Here is a 21730-nt window from a genome sequence, read left to right as displayed (position 1 = left end):
TCGAAAGCTCGCGGATCCGTCACACTCCGCCCTCCTTTCCGCGGACCTGGCAGCCCCAAATGCTCGCTCATTATTTACGCCGGCGGATTTAACACACCGCTGCTCCACACGCGAGCGGCAGAAGTGGAGCGGAACAAAAGACGTCGCAGGCTGTTTTGACTCGGACGCTCGCGTCGGCGGAAAAACAAGCAAACGGCGCACACGCGTGCCAGACACGGACGTACGCCGAATAATTTAGAAGTTTCCTTTCGAGCCTTTGAAAGGGCATCTTGACGATTCTTCTAGCACTGCAGTGCAAGCTCATCCAGCAGGGAGTCTAAAAAGAGAGCTTTTGTTTTTGAAATTCTGTATGAAATAAATCCAATACAATTAATGTATTCGGAATACTGTGCTCATGAATGAATGCATGTTTGGAGTTCCATCAATCAAAAAAGATTTCACGTTTTATTTTCTCACCCAGAGTGTATAACTGACAAGAAGGTGCGTAAATGAGAAACTTAAGCAGACGGGAGAATCGGCGCAGCCAGAAAAGCGCGTCGCCGTGTAGCTTTTTTTGACTTCAGCGCACGAGTAGATATGGCTGTTATTCACTTGTTCAAGTTTTTCTTCCATGGAAACTATTTTGAGTTATTCAGTGAAAAACTCATCTATTTCCTGTTTTTTGTGTGCTCATTCTGCACACCCTGAGATGCCACAAGATGGCGTGAAACTTGTGGCTTAATAGGAAAGAAAGTAGTCATTGGCCTGAGCGTTGCCGCGAATAGTGAAAATCTGCAAGTACCTGACACTCCCCCTATAGGGTTTATATTTCCCTATAGATGTCTCAAGATGGCGGCAAAGCACTACATGGAGCTCCTCAACTCACGTCAACATAGTTACTTGGCTCCGCAACAAAATCTCCTAATTTCCAGGGTTTCCAAATATACTTAACACAATATCGTCCCATCACAGAGGTTGTCCGCTCATGACTTGGCAGCTAGGCTGGGTGAAGATCCGCTATTTTCAAACTGTGGAAAATATATCATGGTAGGTTTCCTTTAAAGTTGTTCCCGGGATTTAATGTAGCCCCTTGGATCAAACAGGCAATATTGTGTCAATTCACGTGCTTTACTGGCGAGCTAGCATAACTAACACGCGGCGAGACCGCCGGGGCAAACAGAGCGAGGGTCCGCTCAACATTCTCAGCGGCACAGCGACACGGAGTTTGACCGCCGAGGAGTTAGCAGGTCCGCTCGGAACGCTGATCGAGGGGGGGGGGAACAGAACAAAAAAAACCACAGAACGCCAGGTACGTGGAAAGATGGATTTCGGAGCACAAATCTCGCCGTGGTCGGCCGTGATAGGCTTAGCGCACAAAAGACGCACACGTTTACATAAACACACACACGTGCACACACAAAGAGCAAAGATTAAAAGTCAACAAAGGGAACTTAACCGGATTAAAGCCTCACTCGTGAATTTTCCCAAACCATTTTCCCTGTGCTAAATAATCAAAAAATACTGCTCAACTTTCCAGCCCGGCGGCGTGTGCGCGCGACAGCTGGGTGTCGCAAGATAAAGTGTGTCTTGAAGCCCAGCCAGAGGTTGCGTCTTGGCACTGTCAGCCACCCGGGAACGTGGATAATATGACATTGTATGAATTTCATTAAGACTCTCTCTCCCCGCCGCTCTCGTGGGCCGCACTTACACACATACGGAAAATATGCAATCACACACTGATTGGCGCCGTAAAAAGCTCTACAGTGAACCCTCGCTATTTGTGCTTAAGAACTGTAGATGCCCCGCCCCTAAAACTGTTTAGAATTGCCTGCAGCGATAGTTTAAACCTCAAACGATGATGAAGTTAAAAAAAGATTTTTGAAAAATCGACCGAGATAATTTGGTTGCACAAATGTGCACACCCTCATAATTGGGGATGTGGCTGTGTTCAGAATGAACCAACCACCTTCAAACTCTTAGGGTTGGGGTTGCGACACACCTGCCACCATTGACCGGGCCTCTGATGAACGCATACTAAAGTTCAGCTGTTCTAGTAGCTCGGGTGGCACGAAATACTGGTACTAAAAAGGTGCCGCGATACCTCACCGTTGACGTGATAGCATGTCTTTTCAGTGCCGGTATTTTTAAGAGTGAATGACAAATAGTGAACAATTTTTTAAATAGAGAGGCAAAAATCTTTCTTCTGTGAAGCAATTTTTGTATTGTAACAAGAAGTGTCACGATACAAAAGCAGCTGGCAGAATCCTCTTGTTTTGTTAAATAGCTGAACTGCTGTGTCAATTTTGGGGTACGAGGCAACATAGCGACACTGTAAACATTTTTCACAAATGTACACTCTTGGTCAGTCCAGTCAGTGGATCTGTTAGTTTGATCAATTATGGGCCAATCGAAAGTGTTGCAAATGGCTCGCTCTCTTATTAACGGGAAAACGGTTCCAAATAGCCGTCAGTGTTCGATACCTTCAGGCTGTTGCTAGAAAGCAAAATAAAAAGTCAGGAAAAGCCTACTCAACTTTATTTGGGGTTAATCAGAGCCACGTAAAATAGTGGCATTTGAACTGGGATCTGCAGATTTTTTTTACATCGACTGCAGTATTTCAATTATTTCTGTGGAAGTTGAGTCAAGTTATTGTGAAAACACAAATTGACATATTGCAGAAAGAAAAAAAAAATCTCAAATTGAATTAGAACGCCATATCGCCTATATCCACTGTTAGCTTTAACCTGCCAACGGCATCCGCCTGCTGCCGTGCTCGCCGAGCTTCTTCGCCACTGGCAGAACAGCTGTGAAATCCAATGAAAATCTTGATAAACAATCCGCGATAACGAGGAACAACCGCAAAATCTTTCCCAAAACAACCACCACCCGAGTGGAGCATTTTATTGTCACCGCACCGGTCACCGTGGCAACCGCCCGGGAAGGAGGACAGTGTCCTCCGTCGAGCCGCCGCGCGGCGTGGCAAATCCATCAAAATGTCGCGGGCCGACATAAACAAAAAGCCACAGCGGCATTTCACGCCGCTCGCCAGCCAAAAGACGGCGAGAGGCCGAGGCAGTCACCTTCCGTTCACGGACCCCACAAGAAATAACAAAATAAAAAATAAAATCTATACACACGCTCGAGCGGTGGCGGCGGTCCAGCAGGAACGCTGAATGGCATTCTCCACCGCTGCCATTCATCTTTTTATTACCGTCAGGAAACTGCTTTTTGCCAGCTCGACGCAAATCAACTGCTGCAGCACAGAAAAGCAGGAAATTACAAATTGTGGACTTTCTCAGAGGAAAATTGCCAAAGATAAATTGGACATTGGATAAATTGGAGCAAATAGTGTTTGAATGGCACAATGTGCATTCTCAAAAATGGAAAGTACAAATGTTCAAACTCATCAACTTGATTGTTTTTAGCAAATAATCATGAACTTCGAATTTCACGCCCCGTCTTTGCTTGCGAATGACCGAGCAATTCAGGGAAGTTCCTTTTCTACGCAATCGCGGCCCCCACCTGTTCCCACTGAGCCTGTTCACCCGCGGGATGTTCCAAACACGTGTCGGGTGAGCATTCCTCCACTTTCTCACTCTTTTTTGGAACGCGTTGCAGCCACCAAATTCCAAGTTCACGATTATTTGCTCAAAACAATCAAGTTGATCAGTTTGAACATTAAATATCGTCTTTGTAGTGTATTCAATGAAATATAGGTCGAACATGATTTGCAAATCATTGTATTCTGTTTTGATTTATGTTGAACACAACGTCCCGACTTCATTGGAATTGGGGTTGTACTTTTGGGAAGTCGGCGCAAATGAACTGCTGACATTCTAGAAAATGGACATTTCAGAATTCCAACCTAATTCGGCATTCCTTTTAGGAAATAATCAACTGTTGCGGTCCAGAAAACAAGGAAATCGTGAATTCCAGACTTTTGTCGAGGAACTGTGTACTGAACTTCCTTTTGGTAAACTGACACAAATCCATTGCTGGATGCCAAAAAAAACAAGGAAACTGGACACTTCGGACTTTAGTCGAAGGGAAGTGCAGTGAAACGATGCTTGAAATCGGAGTTGTGGGTTTTGGGAAGTCAGCACAAATCAAGTGCATGCACTCCAGAAAATGAGGAAATTCGAAATATTCAACTTTGGTCTCGGAAAAGTGCAACGGAATGCCACTCCAAGCGGGATTTCCAGAAAATGAGGAAACTTCAAAATTACAGGTTTTTATTTAGGAAAGGTTCCATGGAATTCTAATCTCAGGTGCCGTTCCGCTAGGAAAGTTAGGCAAATCCACTGCTGAATGGGAACCTTCAGGTTTTTGTCCATTTGTGATGTCAGCACAAATCAAGTGCAACATTCTGGATAATGAGGAACACCGTAAAGTCAGACTTTGATCAATACAAAGTGTAAAGGAATAAGACTCCAACCCTGAGTTATTTTCGTGACGTTGCCGTTTTCTGAGGAAATCAAAAATGCAGACTTTTCTCCAATGGAAAAGTCAACGGGATGCCATTCTTTGTCAGAGTTTCTTTTCCGACGTTTGCGTAAATCCACTGATGCATTTCAGAAAATAAGGAAATCTGAAGTTTCAGACTTTGGTCTCGGAAAAGTGCAGTCGAACGCTAATCTCGGATGAAGTTCCATTAGCAAAGTTAACATGAATAAACGTGCAGTCCGGAAAATGAGGAGATCTGAAGTTTCAGACTACGACCTCGGAAAAGTGCAAAGAAAATGGTCGTTTGAATGGACGTCCCCTTTGGGAACTCATCGCAAAATCAGCTGCAAGCTCACATATGTTGCTGTTTGCGTGCACATTGTCTGCTTGCAGTTAATTTGTCTATTCAAACAGAAGTGTGAGAGCTTGAGCAATATGCAATGTAAAATGCAAAACCTCACACTGATAGACGCGCAAGTTCGCCGACGGTTTAATTCGGAATATTAGCACTCGTATTGATTACGTAGCACGGAAGCGGAAGCCAACCGCCCACGCGCACACGCTTAGCGTAGCAATTCTTCTGCTTAGCGTCAAACGGGATGTTTTCATTACGCTTATGTGGCGGCACGGCGAGAAGCGATGACTCGGCGCCACATGTAAATCCACTTTATGACGGACATATAAATCTGAGCGAAAGAAGCGCTGTAAGGAAGGGCTGCGCTTAAAGCGAACCGCCATCTGTTATTGCGACAGTCCAGGACACACGATCAACATTTGTAGCGCCGCGCCGCGACAAGCGCTGATGTCCTGGGCCCGCGCTCGTGGCCAAATGAGATTTACTTCATTACACTTCTTTATTTAATCGTGCCAGCGCCTGCACAGAGACGCCAAAGAGCCCGCGGGGAAATCAAACTGCCCGCCGCATTTTTCATTTCATTTTTAATAGAGCCATTCGCCTTATGAGGACATAATAGACGACTGCATTTGGCGTCAAAGCGAAACAACGCGGCGGCTATTTAAGATGACGATAATTGGCTTTTAGCCGCCTCGTCTTGCGATACCGTTTGGTCCGCCACTTCACAAGGGTCACATTCAGAAACACTCCCTATCCACGACTGTATCGTTCCCCATATCAGGAGTCGGCGCAATTAACGACGCCCGAGTCGTGTTCCGAAAGCTATTTTTCATTTGACTGATGATTCAACTATATATCGTTCACGATACAAAACAAACTCCATCTCGTGATTATGGAGCAGGGAAATGAGTCAAGTGCCCGCGTTCGGAATCGTTCACTCGTTCCATACTCCCGAATCACGCCATCGGGACCTTTTATTGACTTTTTTTGTGTGTCAATGATATAAAAACACTATCTAGAGATTAAAGAGAAGGAAATGAGAAAAAGATTTCGACACAGCCTGAGTCTGATCAACCAGGATGCCTCAGCAGACACATTCTGCGGTACTGGATTATGAAGTTGTGCTGCATTCCAGAACAGCAACTTGATCGACTTCTGGAAAGTCTTTGACAACTTACACCAGGACACTGCCTAGAAGATCGTCTAATCCTGTGGAGTTCCTCCGAAGAATATTATATAGACAATGATGTTTTACAGTCCATTTGAGTGCAGTATCATTGTGAATGGCAACCTCACTGAATGGTTCTCTGTGGAATCTGGTGTACCGCAGGGATGTATCATCTGCCCAATACTCTTTCTGATCGCCATTGACTGGACCATGCAGAAGACCACCTCAGACAAACCCGAAGGCATCCAGTGGAGTCCCAGCTAGAGGCTCTTGACTATGCTGCTGACCTTGCTGTTCTCTCTGCAAACTATCCTCCCCCGCAAGAGAAGATGGATTAGATTGGCCGGTTTGGACATCAAAAATCCGAGTGGAATGGCCACTCTAATTTAAAGTTCCTTTTGGGGAGTCAGTACAAATCAACTGAAGCATTGCAGAAAACAAGGAAATTGGAAATTCCAGACTTTCATCGAGGAACAGTGCAATGGATTGCCACGCTAAATCGAAGTTACTTTTGCAACGGCGACACAAATCGACCGCTACATTCCAGAAATTTCTGATGTTTGTCTTGGGAAAAGTGCTATGGACTGCCACTCGCGCCGACTTGCAAATGTACTTCTGTTGTCTCGGAAAAGTACAATTGCCAATGACAGGGTGGGCCAAAAGTAGGCTTACAGTAGTTTCACGTATTAAACCTTTTCTTCAAGGATTGCAACGGTAAAACCATGGACCAAAAAAGAAATCCATAAATGTCATGGCACGGTAAGAAGATCCAATTCGTCTGATGCCATGCCTATCCCGCTCACAGCCACTTGGGGGCATAATTGCACAGTTTCCGATGATTGCCGTGATACACTGTGATGCACGATTCATTTCTTTCATTTCTCAGCATTTCACCTGCCATTATTGCGAGATAATTGCATTTTCTCCAGTGTTTGTTTCCAGGCCGATTATTCCGAGAAAAGCGATTTCCCCCGAGGCATCCGTCTTGCATTGGCTTTTCCGACCGGATCTGAGACTTCCCAGGTAAATTACAATCCACGCTTCAGTGAGCCTGCGACTAATGGCAGCCGTCGTTACCGCACACGCACGCACGCACGTGCACAGACTGGGCGTTGATGGAGTCATTCACAGGTCTGCTCGCTGCCCCTCAAAAATAGATCACCACTTGAATTTGGGCGAATGAAGCCCACCTTTCGTCCGCCTCAGGAACGTTTAGCGTCGTTCTCCCCCCCCCCCTCCCTCGAGGGAGGAACCTCGCTTCCAGGGTGAAAAAGATGCGGGGAAAATGATCCTGACTTTTCATCCGAGGCCGGAGGTAAACGACGTAAATCTCGTTGGCGGAGGAAATTGATGGCGGAGCTGCAGGGGACGAGCAGCCCGGGAAAACAACAGCACACACACACGCGCGCGCGCGCGCACACACACACACACACACGAAGAGATAAAGCTGCGTTTTGCAGCATCTGAGGCTATTGGGAAGTCTGGCCGAGCTTAGTATTTGAGCTTTTAGCTACATAAAGGCGCACAGAGCGAAAACGTCAACATCGGCCGTCTTCGGAATCACACCCTATCCACTATGCGGCGCTACAATCAAATCAATCAATCAGATCAATTTCACCCATTGAAATGCAGCAAACCATTCGCTCATCGCCGACTCCCTGATCACTGCATGAGGGACATTTACAGAAGTGGACATGTGATCCAGTGGAAGTTCAAGGGTCATTTTCATACAATTTGATCAATAAGATGCCACTAAATTTCTTTTTGAAAATACCGAATTATTGGGAGTTTTTAATCACTCAAAAGGGAAAGTTTCTTCGAAAAAAAATGGTTGTAATGTCATATTTGACGAACTTCTAATGCCTAAATGTCTTTACCGTTATGTGTACCAAACAAAGTTTCAGGATTCGCGACGTGTTAATGACATTTTTGGGTATGCAGTGGAACCCCTCCCACTCGCAGATTCACCTATTCCCTGATTTTATTCTCAATTGTTTTTAATTCTCCCCCCCCCCCTCTGGTCAGGTGCAATTCTGCGGTAGTCTCAAACATTTACATATTTTGACGCAACCCGGAGCTGTCGAGATGACCGTGGACTTCAGGAGGCGTCCTTCGCCACAGCTGCCCCTCACGCTGTGCAGCTGAACTTGTGTCAACCGTCGAGACCTTCCGAGTCCCTGGGAATTACGGTCTCTCGGGACCCGAAGTGGGCGACCGACATCGACTCCCGTCCTCAAAAAGGCCCAGCGGAGGATGTACTTCCTGCGGCTTCTGAGGAAGCGCGGCCTGCCGCCGGAGCCGCTGAGGCGTTCTGTCCCCAAAGTGTTCTCTGTCAATTGCCTGCCTTTGTCGTACTCGAGCGGCTCCAACAAATTCCTTGTGTGTTTTTGGGACATACTTGGCAAAATAAAGATGATTCTGATTCGGAAGCGCCACCTTGTGGTGCAAATTAGTAGTTTGCCTGATATTTTGAAAAGATTTGACTCTTAGTTACACTTTTGAACGCAAAAGGACATTCTTTTTTATAGAACTTTCAATTATCTGCTTGGTCATAATTGTGCACATTTGTCATTAGGTCAACATGGTATCATGTTTTCCACATGCTGTACATATGTATAATGCAACAAAAGTTTTTTTCTATTATTTACAATATAGGATTTGTTTGTTGTCAGTTTATTATTTGTGTAAAGAGCAAATATTTGTTTGGGTAATTCCAAAATAATGATCTATGGTTTTAGTCCACTTTTTTAGAGGAAAACATCCAAGAGTCCTGTGGATGCATTTGTTCCAAAAAGAAAAGTCATCAAAATGGAATCAAATGTATAATTAGTTGTATTACTTTGAGAAAGTCAAAGAAATAGTTACACTACTACTCCATTTTCAACAGGGTAACTTGTAATTGTAACCAAGTACATCATCACCAGTAAGTCATCTTCCCAACACGGCCGTCGCTTCTTCCATTAGCCGCTAGTTTGCCAGCCGCCATTTTGAGTGGATTTCATCAGTCGTCGCGCCGAAGCCAGCGGACGAATGTCGCCCGACAACGAGCCCGCCTTGGCCGCCGAACTTTTGTGCCGCAATTCTTCTTCTTTTCCTTTGGGCTCGTCCCTTTAGGGGTCGCCACAGCGCGTCAGCCCCTCTCCTGCGTCCTCCTCTCCAACACCGACTGCCCTCATGTCTTCCCTCACGACATCCATCAACCTTCTCTTCGCTCTCCCTCTCGCTCTCTTGCCTGGCAGCTCCATCCTCATCATCCTTCTTCTTCCAATATACTCACTCTTTCTCCTCCGGACGTGTCCGAACCATCCACGTCTGCTCTCTCTAACTTTGTCTCCGAAACATCAAACCTTGGCCGTCCCTCTGATGAGCTCCTTTCTAACTCACTCCGGAAGCGAACCCCAACATCTTCACGTGCTCCGCTTCCCGTCGTCTCCTCAGCGCCACCGTCTCTCATCCGTCCATCACGGCCGGCCTCGCCACTGTCTTCTAAACTTTGCCCTTCATCCTAGCAGAGACTCTTCTGTCACATCACACACCTGACACCTTCCTCCACCCGTTTCTTCACTTCCTGACCGCACTCCCCGTTGCTCTGGACGCTTGACCCCAAATATTTCAAGTCCTCCACCCTCGCTATCTCTTCTCCCTGTAGCCTCACTCCCCCCCGCCACCACCGCTCTCATTCATGCACACATATTCTGCTTTACTTGGGCTAATCTTCATCCCTCTGCTTCCCGGCGCATGCCTCCATCTTTCGAACTGTTCCTCCACCTGCTCCCTGCTTTCACTGCAGATCACAATGTCACCTGTGCCTTTTTGTGTCACCTGTACATTTTTGTGCCGCAATTACGGCTAATAAAATAGCATTTTGGCTCACCTGGCCCCCGGCGTGCTTGACGCGCGGCCTTTTAAACGGCGTCATTTAGGCTAACGTGGCTTGTGTTTGGCAGACGATTCGTTGATTTGGAAAGTGAGTAAATCCTGTGTTTTTGGGCAACCGTTTTTTTTCTTGTTGCCGTAATCTATAATCCAGCCATATCTATAGTTGTTGTATTTTTTAGAAGCTTTAGCAAATCATTGTTGAGGAAACATTTGATGAAATCTCTGCTGAGCTCAGCAGACAAAAGCTCACACGCTAAACACAATAAACAAGCTAAACACCAAAGTCGATCTCCAAACTTCCATATTTCAAATCAGTCCCAAAATTGTCTTCACTTTAGATATCACAAGCATTTCTTGTTAGCACGTGTTTTGCATTTTCAGCGTGGTCACGAGGAACGCAGATGGAAAGACGGAACGGAGCATCCCCAGCAGCGGCATCCTTCGCGAAGCGCAACGCCGGAAGAAAGAAACTCCTCGCCATCCTACGCACGCACGCGCACACAAACTGGCAGCGGATAGTCAGATGTGAGGCCGGGTGAGCAGACGCCATTCATCGAGCAGCAAATGGCCGAGCGAGGAAGACAAATGGGCGGACGGGATTTACGCAAAGCGAGACAGCACCTACGGGACGACGAACGCACACGCACACATTCAGTACACACAATCGTGAGTGAGGGCCTCGTGTGCTTTTAACGTGATGAATAGAAGCGGTGACTTTTCTCAACATCAGCATGTATGTATGTATATAGCGTAGCCCCTCAACAATTATATAAGTATGATTGGTTTTCATGTCGGCGGGAAAGCAGAAGATGAAAGGAGAGAAGCATAACGGGAAATAACGCGTCACGTTCTGTTTTATGTTTCGTTTATTCAACTCCAAGTGGGCGTGGCGATAAACAGCTTAAAGAAATTCGTTTGCTGGCTCATCAGCCAAACAACAGCTTTTAATAGGTAGTTCAATTCAAAAAGGGAAATTATAGAGATGAACTGCACACGCTCGAGTGAAATATGTCATATTTCAAATATGTATTATTTTGCTGATTGTAGCGCATAGCAAAAACAAAAAAACAAAAAATCCCCATGTTGAGAAACTAAAATATAACGTCAAACGAAATCAAGTGATTTTGAATGTAGAAATTAGGCTGGAATTTGCCGTCTGAAAAGTACTTCAGTGTTTAATCACTGTACGTGTACTGAAGAGTTCTGTTCTAATTTATTGAGATGTACATATATGAAAAAAAGTCATAAACTATTTGACTCTGACTGTGTGTAGTCTGGAGTGCATATCTATGACACGAATTTCACTACGACAATTAAATTCCTTCATTCCCTTTGGCCACCTCATTAGGTACACCGGCGCAGGGGAGCTTAAACGCGACTATCCGGCCGTCCTGCCTGCAACGAACCGTACCCGCTTCAGATTGTAACGCAGCGGTGTTGAAACTCTGTCTTGAGCCCGGGAGTAAACGCACGTCCACCGCGCTTTAGCCCGAAAGGCACATTTATTCGGCAGCATCCGCGCCCGAATAATGCCGTCTCGCTCTTGATAGACGAGCCAGCCTAGCGCTACGTCATACACGACATGTCGTGTACTTGTTGATTATTGTGTTACAATAACGCTTTTCCTCACTGATTTAAAACGGCTGCTGTAGGATATGACCTAAGGGTTGGCCAATCAGAAGCAGTGTCGTGTACGACGTAGGTCCAGGCCGGCTCGTCGATCAAGAGCGAGATGAGAGCGTTTGAGTCGTGTTCGTGAGAGCGTTTGAGTAGTCCTTATGAGAGCCTTTCAGTAGTTTGTGTGCGTGTGAAAGCATTTGAACAGTAAGTGTGAGAGCTAATCCTGAATAATGTCCCTGACGGCCCCTCATATGTGTGCGTGTGTTAGCATATCACCAAGGGACACCTGCTGCTTTAATAGCTCGGATGGATGGGAAAACGAGGAAGGTCAGAGCAGCCGGGCCTGTTGCTAGCCGCAGGAAGTGCAGAATAGCAGCTGACCCCGGCGCGACTCACACACACACACACACACACACGCACGCACACGCTTAGCGGGGGGACAGTCCTCTGACGAACACGCTGGCCTGGCAGCTGTATCAACTTTCCCTTCCCACATTTTGTTTTGGTTTGCTGGCGTAGTATAACAGAAACCTGACTCACTTCCCCGAAAGCCCTTTTCTTCTTTTTACGTCGCTTCCCAAAAACACTTTAAGAATGCCAACAGGGTCCTGTGAATATTCGCCAGACTATCAGGACGTCACAACGACGACTTTTTGGCAACTCTTTTAAGGCCGACTAGAAATAATCCAAAGAGTAAAGAGATAGTCCACGCCAAAGTAGACGTGTCATATAATTGGGATAATGCAACTGTCCCTTCGTGATAACCGCCACATTGCGCAATAGAAATCACTTGAAATAATCCACAGTGGGAGGAAATCTGAGTACCCGGAGAAAGTGGCGTGGAAAATGGATGGATGGATGGATGAATAAGCCACAACGGAGACGTGTCACACAACTAACGTGATGCGGTCGTCCCTTTGCGATAACCACCACGTCGCGCTATAGAAATAAACTGAAATGACTACAAAAATCATACAAACGCTCAAAAAATGGACTCTGGCATGCTTGATCACACAAGCAAGCACAACGCACAAGTCATAGAATTATTGGGATTGCTACTCTTGAGGGTTATTCATGATAACCGCCACTTTACACAATACGTACAACAAAAATTAAATAAATAATCCACAGAGTCAAAAACATTGTCCACAATATGCTTGGCCACCTGAGGCAGAGTTGACGCATTTTACAATTACTGCAATGCGACCGTCCCCTCGTGATAGCCGCACAATAGAAATAAACAGAATGGCTACAAATAATCCATAATGTCAGAAAGATTTTCTATGACACACTTGTCATGCACGGGCACAATGTGGAAGTCCAAATGAGTGCGATTACTCCTCTTGCCACTTAGTCATTATGCAACGTACTCGCACAATAGAAATGAATAGAACACATTTCGAAATAATCCAAAGCATCAAGCAATAATCCGCAGAGACAAAAAAATTGAAGCATGTTTGTTATTCAATTACTCTAAAGCGATGAGTTTGTCATGGTAATCACCACCTTGCAGAATAGAACAACTAGAAATAATCTACCCACACAAAAACAAAAGTGAAACGTGACAAAGTGTGCCGCGTCTTCCAGAAACACACACACACCCAAAAAAAAAAAAAGCCCGCGATGGTCACAAGTAAGGTGAGGGTATTTTCCACTACTGGTGAAAGTCATTGGTAAGCGTTTTAAAACAATTGACTTCATCGTGTAATCTCCACTTCCTGTTTCCTGTTGGCTATCAGTCAACTGTGACCTTTGAACTCCTTTCCCATCATGCCCCACCACCATCAGTCTCTCATTCTCGCACTCATAACACAAACACACACTCGCTCCGCTCCAATGAAATCATTTACAGTGCCCGAGCCGTCCGATTGGATCGGAGGGCGCCGGGCACCCGATTGCGCGTCAGCTAGCTTGAAGGAAACGGCCAGTAAAGAATCGCAGACAGTCGACGTTTCCAGGTCACCAACAGTCAACGACTTGGCTTGAAGGCACACGTACCGTTTTTATTTTTAAAATTATGGACCATATTCGTATAATTTGATCAACAACAGTAAAAACATAGCCGGCTGAATTTCATTTTTAAAATCAAATCATTTTACTCAAGTATTAGAATTTTTGGAAGTTATCATTCAAAAGGTAATCATTGCTTCGAAGAAAACAACATTTTTCAATTGATATTTTTCACACTTTTCATGCCAAATTTGTTTTACATTTGATATCGCTCCTTTTTTTTTTTGTTTTTTTTTGTTTTCAACAAATGTCAGTGAAGCCGTCTTTACCATTAAAGCCACCGGAGGGCGCTTCATTGCGTTATTGATCCGTTATCACGACTATAAAGACAAGAGCGTGGTGGGTTTAGTGATTCGAATTATATGAAAGCAACCCACACGTTTTCTTGCGCTATTTTCGAACAATATGCCTTCTAAGCGTCGGGAAAAGTGGGTTGCGACTTAGCGACAATTTTAAGGGGCAGCTTGTTCTTGTTTGCCAGCTGCGGCCTTGAGTCGGCGCCACACGCTGTTGCCTCGTTCCACTTCACGGTATCCAAACAAGCTCGGTCAAGCGTAAACACACACACGCTCGTCTTTGTCTCATTGAGATTTTTCACATTTTGGTTTTCACAGTCCAAAGGTTCAAATCTAATTTAGTCTCCCCACAAAAAGTGAAGCAAAAAGCTTCCTCTTGACCTTCTCACAGAGCCACCCGCGTATTGATCGGCCTTTAGACAAAACGGGAGCAGACGCTTTGAGGCAGGAGTCTCGTCTTGTTTTTGGTGCCCGTCGCTGCCGGCTGCAAAGTCCGCATCGTCTCGTTCTGTGCGGCACGAGGCTGCCCGCTCCGACGATAATCCGTCCCAGGCTCCCAAATTAAAAACAAAAACAAAAAAGATTGCAATGTGCGTTTTTAATGCGGTAAATAGCACTCTCTATAATATTGTATTTTATGCAAACAAACGGAAATGATATATTTAAATCAAATTTGTTTTGCTACATTTTTAGCTTCAATTCAATGGACATCGTACTGCTCCTGGTTTGTGTGTCATGGCCACCCGGGGGCAGTATAATGCAAACATATTCGCACTTCGGCACTCGTGGATTCGCCTATTCACAGATTTATTTCTCCATTTTTTTTTTTCACATTGAAAAAAAAAAGTGTCTTTTTTTTTGGGAAAGGGAACAATCCCCGAAAATGCTTATTAGTGGCGTGTCCCTCCCCCCAAGTAGTCAAGAGTTTTTGGGGTGTAGAAAAAAACAAGTTCAATGCAATTATAATCGCCGTCAATTATTGGCAGATTTTCGCTATTCGTGGTTGGGCCGGGTTCCTACCCCCCCCGCAAATAGCGGGGGTCCCCTGTATATGAGGGCAGCTCAGCCCGTCATTTGAGAGCCTAACCCAGACGTTTTCACACCCACAACAATTCTGACTGAAAACAAAACGACAAGTGAAGATAAACGCGCCCGTTCGGAAAGTCCCGGTTGTTCCGCACTGAGCCAGACATGAGGAAAGGATCCCAGCCAAACTTGTCGGGCGTCGTCAAGCTTCAAGTGGGAACAGTCGACCAGTCAGCAAAGTCCAAAAGAAAATTCACGTCATCGCATTTTGACTTCCGCAGTATGGTTTCTATTCTGAGAACAAATGACGGTGAAAACCCCGATTGGAAACTCCAACCCTGATTTGAAACCTTCACTTGAAACCCTCACCTAACCTAACCTTCGTTTAAAGCCCTAACCCACTTGAAACCCGAACGCTCGTTTGAAACCCTGATTTGAAAGCCTAACTGAAAATGCTGCTCTGAAAGTCTGTTGACTTAATAGAAGTGATAAACATGCATGTACTAAAAACATCAACATAATTTCCCAAATGAAAACTTTCCCCCCCCCCAATTTATTTAAGGTAATCGCTCCTGGCGCAGACAAACAGCTTCTACTTTCATGCCGGGAATAAAATGTAAATATTTAAGTCCTTCAGTCTTAAACTTAAGCTGCTGCCACCGCCAATAAGCTGCACTTTTAAAAAAAAAAAAAAAAAAAAAATCTCTTTAAATCCTGTTGCTGAGTTGAGGCCAAATATGTGCATGCCTGTGATTAAGTGTGCGCACACGCACGCGCGCGCACGTGCGCACATGAATATATTCATGTGTTTTCCTCCGAGTAAAAGTTTGAAATTGAGCAACATCACTCCTGTTTGGATGACAGGAGCGTGGAACTTTTACAGGGAGATTCTCCTATTCCAATAAAATAATACTTTTCTGTTAAATTATTATTATTTATTTTTTTTATTATTACACAAACCTGTTAAACCTAAATAAAATTAGTATTGTATTCATTATTTTTGTGGTTGTAATTTGCAGTGGTTAATTGAATGAAAATGAAATCATATTCCAAAAGTGTTGGATGAAATGTTTTTAAAATTCAATAAAAAAATAATAAAAAGGAATACATTTTGGTATCAAAATAAATAAATAGTGAGAAAAACTAATGAGTGTTGGGCATCGTTTGAATTTGAGCAACTCCGGTCCCGATCCCGGTTCCTTATTTCGATTCCGGTTCCCAACGATTCCGATTGTTTTAGGGGACTGGGTCAAAAAAAGTTTGCATGGTTGAAATAAACGGTGTCCAAATTCTGAACATCCATTTTGTTAGCAGCCCGCAGCATGAACTCAAATGAACATTTGACTCGGGGCTCTTCATAACCAGTATCAATATCAAACCTATCAACTCAAAGGTAAAAGGCAATGTGCGTGGAACTAACCCAATTGACTTCACAGTCACGTTAATGTTTCAGCGAAACGTTAAATATAGCATTGTTAATATTTTATACTGTATGTGCAAGTTTTAACTTGACTTCCTGTTTTCAGCTTCTAGCGTTTTATTTCGACGGGTACGCACGGGAACGCTGCGTTTTTGGCATCAAACGTAACTTCACACGGCACCAGTGATCTTTTGATTTTTTTTTTTTTAATGGATGGAACCAAATGCTATAAAACGTTGATTCCTTTCCTTCCCCGCCGATGAGGCACAAGGTTAGTGTTTGTGAGACTGCGAGACAACGTTTATGTGAATTTTGTCCCAATTCATTGTGATGTAAAGTGGCTACCGTGAAGTTTTAGCTCTTACGTTGGTTTGAAGCCTAAAATAAACCCTAAAAACCACCATTGCAAAAGTGCCACCAACCGTTGACCTTGTTAGCGGTCCGAATCTTGGCATAGACGTCTTTTATTGTTTCACCCACCCAATTGACAGAGTTGACGCGACTTCGCTGCGCGTGGCGTCGGCTGAGGCTCGGCGCGCGTCAAACGCGACACAACGTAAAAGCACAATATCATCTTATTTCAAGTGTTGCGCTGAGGCGACTGGTCTTCTATTTGAACAAAGCAAAGACACACTTTTGTTCGGCGCCGCCGTTGGGCACAAGCACGACTTTGTGAACGTTCTTCGTCGTTGGTTTTCGCCACTTCTTCGTCGGGGTCGGCGGACTCGGCATCGAAACTGGGATCCGACATTTTTACATTTGAACGATTCCGGGAGAACCGAAACGCTGGTCCCGGTTCCGATCGGTTCGCGATTCTCAATGACCTGGCCTAATATAGATGTAAAATGATGATACATTTGAATAAATAAAGAAATAAACAAATAAAGAAATGACTATAGATGAATTAAAAAAAGAATATATTCGATTCATTTTAAAAAATGGTAAAAGTCTTTCGACTTCATTGAGCTCTCGAAGTCGAAAGAGTACGTATTAAAGCACTCAATTTTCTGACAGGCACCCTTTCTAATAAATTTGCTTAGCACTGAAAAAACAAACAAACAAAAGAAATGAACAATTAAAAATAGCATACGATGACTGAGTCGAAAAGATGGCAAATATACATTTTCGTGTGAGTGGCCCGATTCCCAGGTTGTTTTTGTCTTCAGGCATCTCTGCGGACGCCTCAGAGTGTGACTTGGCAAAACTGATGAAGTCAACAAAGTGCTGCACTTTGAACTTGTTTTGTCCTCAAATTCGCAAACGCAAGCCTCAAACGTGGAAAGCACAACGACTTGGAGCGCGCGCGTGCAAAGACTGATTGTTTGTGTCAGAAGAGTGTGCGTATGCGTGTATGAGTCCAGTGTTTGCGTGCACGCGCGTGTGTGTGTGTGTGTGTTCCCAGACATCCAAAGAGTGTGCGGGCTGCCGAGCGGATGCGCCTAATCCAGCTCCGCTCTCGGTCTTTGCCAAAGCCCCCCATCGATGTCCATTGTGGCTCAAATCGCGGCACCGCTCTGAAACGACCCCCAACCGCCAGCGGGGGATTATTGCTCCGTCTGCGCGTGTGCGCGAGACTGACCGTTGACGACGGCCTGCCCCCGTTCCAGCTCGCGCTGCGTCTCCACCGTGTACCGGTCCCGCGAGAAGCCTCTCGCGCACGGCCGAGGCCAAGGCGGCCCGCCCGCCTCGTCGCCGCCGAGGACCGCCGCCACCTGCACGCGGACAAAAGACAAAACGTGTGATGAGCACCGTGCAACCATTCGGACTTCGATTCTCTCGCCGATCCGCCATTCGCCAAGTCACCACGCCATGGAAACTATTGGCTGAACATTTTCGGCCTCTTCCCGTAAAGCCCCAAAAGAGTTTGGAGATGCTCTTAATGTCAACGTGTTGTTTTTAACCACCATCAAAAGCGACACTCCACCGCCCGATGAACCAACTACGCAACTAACCACGCAAACCAACCACCCCACCAATGATCAATTTACAATGAATCAAGCAAGGGAAATTTGCTCAAACTATGCAAGCAACCAACAAACAAACCACAACCCAAGTAACCAACCACCTATGCAACTACACCAAACTAACCAAGTAGCCAACAACCCAACTGCAACAACCATCCAACGACTACACAAATAGCTAACTACCCAAACTTCACAATTACCTGACCAACCAACCCATAAAACAACCAACCAATGACCCAATTAACCACACACCAAGCAAACAGTGAATAAACTACTTAAAAAACTAAGAATTAACCAAGCAAGTATGCAAGCAACCAGTTAACAAGCTATGCAACTAACCACTCTACGGGAGTCACTCCACAAGTATGTTTAGCTTTTTCAGTTTATTTATTTTATTTTTTTAATGGGGGGGGGGCGATGAATGGTATCAGTGATGTCAGGAAATGGAAATCATTGCAACACAGGAAGTAAGCAACCAAATCCAATGAACCCAAAGCCTCCCTGGGGGAATAATAAGTGCGGCGCGCACAATTAATGAGGGGAACTCATTGCGATGATCATTAGCGCATCTGCCTGTTGTTTTCAACATGGACCCCGGCGGCGCCCCACACCCAGACGAGCTTGCATGTAAACAGTCTGTTGCAGCTTGTTAGCGTGCTCATGGGTTAGCGGGAGGGGATTAAGTGTGTGTGGGGGGGGTCAGTGCCGGAAGAGGGGGAGGGGTCGCACTCTGTTGCTTCCACTTAACCCAAAACTTGGATTTAGCATGGCCGGATTACATGTCAGCGGGGAATCAGCTCACATATGGACCGGCCCGCACAGGTTCCACAACCAAGTCTGCTTCTTAAACCGAACTAAAATCAGAGAAGATAGACTAGCGGCTAATGACGACAAAAGTCATTGGAGGTCACCCGCGTCTCCATTTGATGGTGACCCTCCGGCTACAATGCTAATGCTAGCTAGCGGTCTGATAAAAAAAAAAAAAAAAACAGTAAAGATAGAGCAAACTAGTATAGCTAGATTTACGCAGCTAGTGTTAGTAGTGAGGTTAGACGGACCGAGTAAAGCTGCAGTAGATACAATTAGTAAAGATAGATCTATACAGATGGATCATATGAACTAGTAAAGAAAAAGAACTAGTAGAGGCTAGCTAGGCAGAGCTAGTTTAGCTCGCTATACCGAGTATTGCTATAACTTCAGGGACAGACAGACAGAACTTGTCAAGCTAGATAGTAATAGTATACAAATCGATAGAGGCTTTATCTAACGAGTATAGCTTGCCCCCTATAACTCGTATTATTAGTATTGCTAGGTAGAACTAGTACAGATAGAATGTGTGACGATAGCGACAGAGAACTAGTATAGACACCCAGAAACGGTATGGATGCTAGATACACTGTAGCTAGAACTCCAGGATAGATAGACATTGTCAGGATTGATTGAACTAGTGCAGGTAGATGGAACTACTAACTATAGCTAAAAATCTAGCTGAACTCATCAACGTAGACAGAAATGGCAAAGATGCATCAAACAAGTCAACTTAGCTAACCAGTCAATACCGGTTGCACTTTATAAACTGGTATTTCTTCACTCCAAAGAGCTGACAGGAAATACGATAGCGCTTCCTTCTTATTGGTCTCCTTTCTTTTCTGTGGTTCTGCGGGGATGCGCGCGTGCATGCTTGGAACATTTCTTCTGTTCCTTTTTTTTTTTTTTGGGGGGGGGGGGGGGGGGGGGAATGATGTATACAGCACCTTCCGCTGAATTTCACATGCATGGAAAGTAATGTGTGAATAAAGTTTGGCTTGATTGAACAAGTATAGATGGACAAAGCGAGTAGAGTTGAGCTCAATGTAACAAGTTCAGATAGAACTGTCACGGCTAGAACTAGTCAAGTATAAATCGTGACGATAGCTATCTAGACAAATAGAACGAGAGAATAGCGGTAGAACCAGCACACAGTACATCAGGGGAATTAGCACGGATCGATAAGTAGAAGTGGCACAACTGATTGGAACAGGAATCATTATGGGATGTAAGCGAGGGAGTGCGCGTGCGTGTGCACCCACAATGCAAACGACCAAACGTCGGCGTGTCAGAAAGAATGGCAGGAGGATCACCATGGTAACATCCACACCACCATCGGCCGCTTTCAGATCGGCAGCAGGCACGCCGACAATAAACACGCTGTCGACAAGACATCGTCGTCGGCTGTTCCCAGATCAGCCCCAAAGCACCGAAATCCCACCCAACGGCACACCGTCAAGCGCTCCGCTGTCACAGCATCGCTGCTGTGCGCGCCAGCTCCATGGTGATGATGATGACGACGACGACGACGACGGACGCGTACCTGCAGCGGTGCCGCCATCAGCGTCCAGCAGATCCACAATGGCCGCATGTCGTGCTCGCTCCCCGGGATCGTGCGTCCCAGCCGCCCGCCTCGCCTCAACTGCGAGCCGCTGCGCTCAGATGAAGATGCAGACCCCCACCGGGCCGCCCCCGCCTCTTCTTCCTCCTCCTCCGCACCGCCCGAGCGCCTCTCTGCCGCCCCCTAGCGCACAACACACGCACGGCAGCCGTTCTCCCTCAGCTACTGAACTTCGGCGTTATTTCATCCCAGAGGAATTGAACAACATCGAGTGATATGCAGCCATTTTTAATGAACAATTTCTTATTTGCGTTTACTACCATAGCGATCAATAAGTGAGGACAGGATTTCTTTTCTTTTCTTTGTCAGTCTTCTGGTCAAATGTACATTTGTAAACACACTGTATTGAAAGTCTACGTCTAACACCATACCAATAATTGAGCATGATAATAAATATTGTGTATTAAAAATTTCATACAATCTAGTCCTGTATAGATATATGTGTTCTTTGTATACATCTAGACTGTAAATGCCTTACAACATCCGACAACAGAGATGAACAAAACAACTTTACTCATCATTAACGCCATACAATTTAGCCCGTGCTTATAGTGCTAGTATAGCTCGATCAGCAGAACTCGTAAATGTGGATATTTTCATTGTAGATGATTATGATTGCATTTTCAGTCAGGGGTTTGAAAAGGTACAACGCTTCTTGAACGCACCATTTTTCAATTCCTCCTAAGTGGCGACTAAATGCCGGAGCACGTTTTGCTGGCCGATGCGAGCATGAACGCGCGCAAATCAAACTCCACGCTGCTACACAACAACAACAGTCTGTCAAGATCAAAGAGGCGAAGGAGATGTTTTCATGGCAACAATGTCCTACGATACCTTTGTCAAAACGACGAATAAAGGTTTCGCTCCATGATGGCCACAGTTTGACCCTGGCACAGACTATTTCTTCCGACATGCCCGGTGGCTGACTTCTTTTTACATTTGTAGGAGACGTGCGAGACGATTGAGGATGCGGAAAAGCGGGAGGGAGATCCTGGCTGCTTTAAAAGGGAAGAAGAAGAAGAAAAAACACACACAAAAAGTCGGATTTGGGACGCGGCGGCGATGAAACAAAGGACGGCTTTGAAAACGTGACGCGAGGAAGAGGAGGAAGATGATGCTGTGATTTGGCTCACACGAACGCT

General features: G+C 45.3%; 1 protein-coding gene across 1 annotated transcript in view; it reads right to left on the bottom strand.

The window, feature by feature from the left end:
- LOC133406364 (cadherin-2-like) overlaps positions 1–20614 on the bottom strand; it is a 49104-nt gene extending 28490 nt beyond the window's left edge. The window contains exons 1-2 of the mRNA XM_061683926.1: positions 20511–20614; positions 17776–17908 (exon numbers count right to left, since the gene is read on the bottom strand). Coding sequence (XP_061539910.1) covers positions 17776–17908; positions 20511–20558 — 181 coding nt within the window. The 5' untranslated portion in view covers positions 20559–20614. The remainder of the gene's footprint in view (positions 1–17775; positions 17909–20510) is intronic.
- Positions 20615–21730: the final 1116 nt, after the last annotated feature.

Source organism: Phycodurus eques, chromosome 8 (genome assembly GCF_024500275.1).
Source record: "Phycodurus eques isolate BA_2022a chromosome 8, UOR_Pequ_1.1, whole genome shotgun sequence".
Lineage (NCBI taxonomy): Eukaryota > Metazoa > Chordata > Actinopteri > Syngnathiformes > Syngnathidae > Phycodurus > Phycodurus eques.
Note: the sequence above shows the minus strand (reverse complement) of the source record. Positions and strands in the feature narration are given on the sequence as shown.